This window comes from Lepisosteus platostomus, chromosome 23 (assembly GCF_059453375.1).
Source record: "Lepisosteus platostomus isolate fLepPlt1 chromosome 23, fLepPlt1.hap1, whole genome shotgun sequence".
NCBI lineage: Eukaryota > Metazoa > Chordata > Actinopteri > Semionotiformes > Lepisosteidae > Lepisosteus > Lepisosteus platostomus.
Window position 1 is genome coordinate 4,723,249 of NC_142633.1, and position 6,631 is coordinate 4,729,879.

General features: G+C 35.3%; 1 protein-coding gene across 1 annotated transcript in view; it reads left to right on the plus strand.

Annotated features, from left to right (window-relative positions):
• epha8 (eph receptor A8) overlaps window positions 1–6,218 on the plus strand; it is a 259,838-nt gene extending 253,620 nt beyond the window's left edge. Inside the window, exons 16-17 of the mRNA XM_088616796.1 lie at window positions 618–773; window positions 2,359–6,218. Coding sequence (XP_088472922.1) covers window positions 618–773; window positions 2,359–2,473 — 271 coding nt within the window. The 3' untranslated portion in view covers window positions 2,474–6,218. The remainder of the gene's footprint in view (window positions 1–617; window positions 774–2,358) is intronic.
• The last annotated feature ends 413 nt before the right edge of the window (window positions 6,219–6,631 follow it).

A 6,631-nucleotide genomic window follows, 5' to 3' on the forward strand; every position in this document is an offset into this window, starting at 1 on the left:
ACAACTGCAAATTAAGGAATGGAAGAAAGTGCTTCACAGACATGACCTGAAGTCTCATTGCAATGGATAAGACTCACAGTCCTGTGTTTATCTGGATCAGTCTATAAGAAAATCATCACATGCACATTTCTGTACAAACCACTGGGGCTTCAGCAGGAGGTTAGAAAGACATTGAAATTGTCATATAGTCTCAAGAGCAAGTTTAAATTGATAGTGCTGAAACGACATAGCAAAGTTCCCCAAAATTTACATACAGATAAAAGAGAGATGGCTTTCAATGGGTTAAGACAAAACTATGAATTTTCCAATAAGCTTCCATAATACATTGGTGTGCTCTGTTAAATAAAAGGGCTTTGTATCATATTGACATTGATCTGCAAAGAATTAAAAGTAAGCTGGAGCTTTTCTAATTGGACTTGTATAAATTGCTCCGTTCAGAGACTAGCACTGCAAAAGTCGCTGATGCATAACTCAAGCCCAGGGTGGCAGGGATTTCTCCTTCCATTAATCTACTCTCCAGCAAACACAGCAATCAGGCCTGCCTCCCTTTCTCTATCATTTTAACTCCTATTGATTTTCTGCCTTCGGTGTAAAGCCTCTTTTCACTCTCATTTTAGGTTAAGCAGCCCTTTGATGAACAGAAGCATCCCTGATTTCAGCAGCTGCAGGACAGTGGATGAGTGGTTAGACACCATTAAAATGGGCCGCTACAAAGACCACTTTGCTGCTGGTGGATATATGACAATGGGTCACATCATGGGAATGAATCTTCAGTAAGTAGCCTTGCTAGGTTGGCCATAATCCATCAAAGCCTTTGCAATGTACTGCCATAGAGAAGAGCTTAAAATGTCACTGGGAAGATCTACAGGCATTAGTCTCCAATTAGGCAGGTGTAAGAAACTGACCTGTAGTTTGTCACCTTCTCTCAGCCACTGCAATAGTACGAGCTGTGTACTACAGTCTGAGTGGGTTTGTGCTGACTGCATACCAGTACATACGGTAGCTCTGCAGCAGAACAAAGCCTTGGCACAGTGTGGTACAGGCTCTTCACAGCACAGTAACGTCTCCAGTGGAAGTAATCTTCCCAAGGGTAATACTTTACATTGTTATGGCAGAGGATCCTGATAAATTCCCATGTTTTTCTTCTTGCATCAGTTTAAACTTGTGTGCCATTTTGCAGGTACCCATGGCAAAGAGAACTGCCTAGTGGTTTATCCCTGCAGTACTTGCTGATGTCCAGTGATGGTTTCTGGCTTTTACAGCTCTACTGCTTCTATAAATTCTTTTTATAGACAGAAAGAAACATATTTTACATACCACAGACAATCTGTGCTGTGATAAAAAATAGCTCTGGAACTAGTAAAAGTATATGAAGTTTTGAGGAGCATATATTAATACTGTACATGTGAAGATATGAAGATATGTGAAGATATTTTGCAGTCAATGCAAAATATGTGTTTCTCTATAAAGTCATAAGCCTCTAATTTCCAAAAGGCAATTTAATATTGTTTGAGCCACTGTATATTGTACTATTAGACTAAAGAACTGAAGCTATTTTTCACTAGCTAAGAAGATCCAATTAAGTTAAATAAATATGGTTTCAGTTTCAAAAACTTCAAGTGATAGAAAATGATATTCTATATATATATTTGAGTAATAAATGATGAAGGTTAAGTAAACAGCATTCATTTCCTGTATCAGTGGTTATATGAAAAGAAACTCTCCATTACAAAGGAAATGAATGATGAGATAACATCAGACCAAGCCTTACTGTCAGTTACTATAACTTTTCACAATAGTCCTTGAATTGCATAATCTAGAAAGGAAAATCTGTTTGTGATCAGATTGTCATTCAGATTACCATTCATATTTAAATGGTAGTACATTAACATTATGAGAATTACAAGGGAAAAAATATCCTTTTCTCTTATGTTCAGTAAGAAAAGAGAAATAGCTAAAAAAGGTTTACTGGAGACATTAAATGTGACGTTATTGAACAGTCTAAAATAAGAATGTTTCAGAAAGACCTTTGAGGAAATTCCAGTGATGCAGCATTAATGTCTACTGACCTAATACAGTGTATTTCCTTACAGTACCCAAAACCACACGCACAAAGGCTCTCAGGCCTTCAAGTGTAATTCACGTGCAATACAGGTACAGGTACTGTATAGGTGTCCCTATGTCCTTCAATGTCACAGTCTTTCTGTTTTTTAGTTAAAATATCCCATTAAGATAACTTCAATGAATTGAAAATGGTAACACATAATATAGTTATATACCTATACTTACTGTATGTGCTGTAACATTATTAATTCATTGCTTAGTAACTTCACTTTCTGTTCTTCTCTCTGACAACAGAGATATACAGAAGCTTGGAGTAACCTTGATGGGTCATCAAAAGAAGATTATGACCAGTGTTCAACTAATGAGAGCTCAAGTGCTGAACAGGAGTGTGCCCTCAGTGCACGTATAATCGTAGGCTCGGCTCCCGAGGTCAGCCACAACTCGAAACTTCCATTTGTATTTGTGAAACTAACTGAACAACATGAACTTCTGAAATTAAATAAGTATTCTTAGTTACAAGAGGACAGAATTCAATGATACATGGCTAGAGTTTCCTTTACAACAAACAATGGAGACTCCTGGCTTCTTTTGCGTCATTGTTATTTTTTACAATAAATCAAACTTATCATCCTGTTTATATCCGTGGAACACTGCCTTAACTATCTCCTGGAAACTGGTTCTTTTTTTGTACATGAAGAAGATATTTGGAACAGAACATGAAGTGTATTCAGTAGTGAACATAAAACAAGGTGAGTGAGCTAACAGAATCAGAAGAACCTGCCACACCTAATGGCTCCTGGAGAACTTTTCACCAACAAAGCCTCCATGCAGGAACATTAAATACTACCTGAATCCTCAATTCAGAAAGGACAGCTGTTGTATAATAAGAGAAACTAATTTCAATGTGTTGTCAAAGACCAGAGGGACAAAACCCACATGTGCAGATTGCATTATTATGTCTTGTAAAAGGGTGACGGATATGATTGTACCAGCAATGCAGGCAACAAGAGGGAGGGAAGAACTGTGCTGCTCTCAGTGGACTAAGAGACCAAGACTTGTTGCTGCATTCTTTGACCTCTATTTGGAAGCTACTTAGCGCACAAGAACTTTTAAAAACCTTTGACTTGCTGTGATGTGTCACTGTTTTGCCTCTGTAGAGCTAAGAAGGGAAACAATGTTGTGAAGTATTTTGTTTTCTTAGAAAAAAAAATCTTAAAGACTAGATGTTCTAAAGTCCCTTGCTTCCATGTGCAAATGAAAATGAATGTGTTTGCCGATACACTTGGTTTTTACATTTTGAGTCCACCATGTGAAAAAAAACATGGGGTGATTAATGTTTCTTTCCTTTTGTTTCTCCCTTTTATTGCCTGACAAAAATATATATATACTTGCAGGCAAATTGAAAAGATGAGAGCGTAGGAGTATGATTTTTTTAATTAAAGGGTAAAACCAGTAGTTTATAGAAAAATCTAGATGTGTATTTGACAAGATTACTTAATAATAGTTTCAGAACCTTACTGTATAAACAAAATGAAAACAGCAATACCTTGACCAACAGTGCACTGTATAGTGCTTACAAAGACTTAACACTGCCACATCAGCAATCAGATTGCAGATTTTAAGTAAATCAAAATCAGTTCAACATAGAAGTAATTTTTTTCATGTCTAACTGACTTTTTGTTTCTTTTAAAGTAAAACAGTGAATTGAATTTTGTATGGGACACTTGCAGTCTTTGGAAATTATTAATTGGTTCAAAGGTCTTGCCAGAATGTTCTTAGAAATCAAGGAGTTATTTTGTTTGAAAACAATATATTAAACAGAGGAAATAAAATTGCTTCTATAAATATTTTTTTCAAGTGACTTGTGAATTGTACCTTAACTTTTTATGTAGTATCATATTTATTTTCTTATAGGACAAAGAGTCGTTTTTTTCATCTTATAATTTTTCGACCCACCTTTAAATGATAATGACATAAAATTAAGACTCTCAAAGCATTGAATTGATTCAAGAGCAAGTAGGGAATAACATACTTCACTCTCTGCTCCTACAAATAGTAATGTGCCTATAATTTATCTTTTCATACTTGTCATCCAGACAAGTTGGCAGTTTTGTACAGTATAGTATATGATGACCACACTCACTTTCAAAGTGTCAGCTTGCATTTGTGCAGGTGTGTGTCCTTGAGAATACCTGACACCTCTAGCAGCAGCTACAGACGCAGCACCACAGTGTCAGCAACTACAGGTGCTTCCATTTCATTCAAGAGCCTTTGAATGATGTAGTAGAAGGCACACATGCATTCATGAGTGCAAGCTGGCATTACAAAACTCAGAGTTAAGTTTGAAACTTCATCTACACTTCATTATATACAGTAATAAAAAAATTACAGATACACAGTGGCATCACATATCTTGATACATGACACTGTATTTTTTTAGAACCTCACTATGTGCTCCCCACAATTACACAAATAATTTCAGCTATTTATAGTTTTACCGAGACAAGTAACAAATGAAACATTTATATCATGGACCAAAGCACCTCATTTAAGCCTTTTGCTGAGCTCCAATAATGTTTTTTTTTACAATGTAAACTGTCCTTGTCACTGTCTTATAGTAATGGTTAATATAATTATTAATATAATTACATAGTTACTGCTGATCAACCTGACAGAAGTCTTGTGATACTCAACGGATTTGGATTATTCTGTTATTGTTCACAGGGAGCTGTGATAGCTCAGATGGCAAGGGCATCTAGCACAGACAGTGCAATGGTGTGCAGTTTCATTAGTACATTGCTTCTATAACTAATAGTTGAAATCAAATCACTGTCTCAAACCCCTATAGCCAAAACATCTGGAAAAAATGTTTTAAAAGTACGCAAATGCTTAATGATGAGTTTGTTGGTTATTTTGTTGTGCCAGAAATAAGAAAAAATAATTTCCACAGACAAAATTGAAGAGAACTTCTTTGTCTTTAATATCCCAGAGTGGTGTGTCGCTAGAGTGTATTGAAAGTTGAACAACTATCCATTTGCTATCAATGAGAAGATCTGGATATTACATTATTTATTTAGATACTTGCTTTTTGCTGATGTTTTTTGAGCAGCATGCAATTTTGTAAATAATGTGAAGAGTGTACAAGATTTGGACAGAAATGCTGAGGTGTTTTCTGTGAAAAGATCGGTATAGCAAAAGTTGCACAGATGTTCCGTTATGTTGAGTTGCAAGAGCAGGTAATAACCCCCTTCAGATTTGGAGAAATGTCTTTTCTTCACTGGCCTGCATCAAATGGTAAAACGCCTTGATTTAACTGCCTACAAATAAGATGTAAAGTTGACAAAACCATCAACAAATTAAATACAGTAGGTAAATTGATCAAACAAAACTAAATCACTGAATGAATTAATTAACAATGTAATAATAAATGTGTGTAACTGAATTAACTGGATTTCCTCTAAACACATACTGGGCATACTGTATTAATGATATCCACCGTATGACTTCACAAGGGTCAATAATTTTGTACTGTATGTACAGTAGCAGTGTGGTTAGCACTCTGGCCTTGTAATTATAAGGCTGTGGGTTCAGATCCCAAGTGGGGCACCACTGTGGAAGGCACTTAGATTACTCCAGTGAAATGCATTGCTGTATATATGGGCATACATGTAAGTCATTTTGGATCTACCAAGATTAATTAATAATAAAATCTTAAGTGCTTTCATTCTGTAAAACACTTTGAGAAGCCACCTTTAAAGGCACTTTTTTAAAAAGGTTTATTATTATTATTATTATTATTATTATTATTATTATTATTATTCAATTTCAATGCTTGAGGTGATTTTGGTTCATTTCTATACACAACAAATAGACTTTTGAGCACATTCAGGAACAACTGACTAGATGTTTTGGAGGTGGAGAACTTGTCTTTTCTGCAAATTGTCAGTCTCATTATATATGTTGGCGATAAAACATTTAGAAGATACTCAGTATGCTGTTCAGAGTGGTTTTTCTATATTTTGTATAGAACTAGAGGCAAAATGCTCACAAATGGAGATACATAATGTTACAGTTGTTTTCAGGTGACTTCCATATGGTCTAAATGTAGTTTTTTATCAAGTTTACAATAAAGACAGATGTTTAACTGAAGAAAATTTAAATTTTTCATGCAAAAGTGGCAAGAACTTCTTCAAATGTACAATTGTCACACCATTATTTCCTTCTTCGGGTATTCCAATATTTTTAGAGATGTACCTATGCTACTTTAATTTTAACTAATTTCAGACACTATTTCCTATAAGAGTTGGTGTTATCTAGAGGTTCACAGGCCTTTCTCTAATACTGTGAGCCTAAAACCAGATATCTTGGCCATCAGATAGTTCAGTCATTTTTGAATCAAATAAAACAAAATTTGAATTTGTAAAAGACTACTAGTGTTTCACCATGTCAAATGAGCAAAGGTAAAGTACTCAATTTACTGTACATATTAATTTCTTTCAGTTAAAGGCCATCATTGAAACCTGTGCTGTCTCAAAGTGCTCAGAACCCTAGGTGTGCAGGTCTTCTC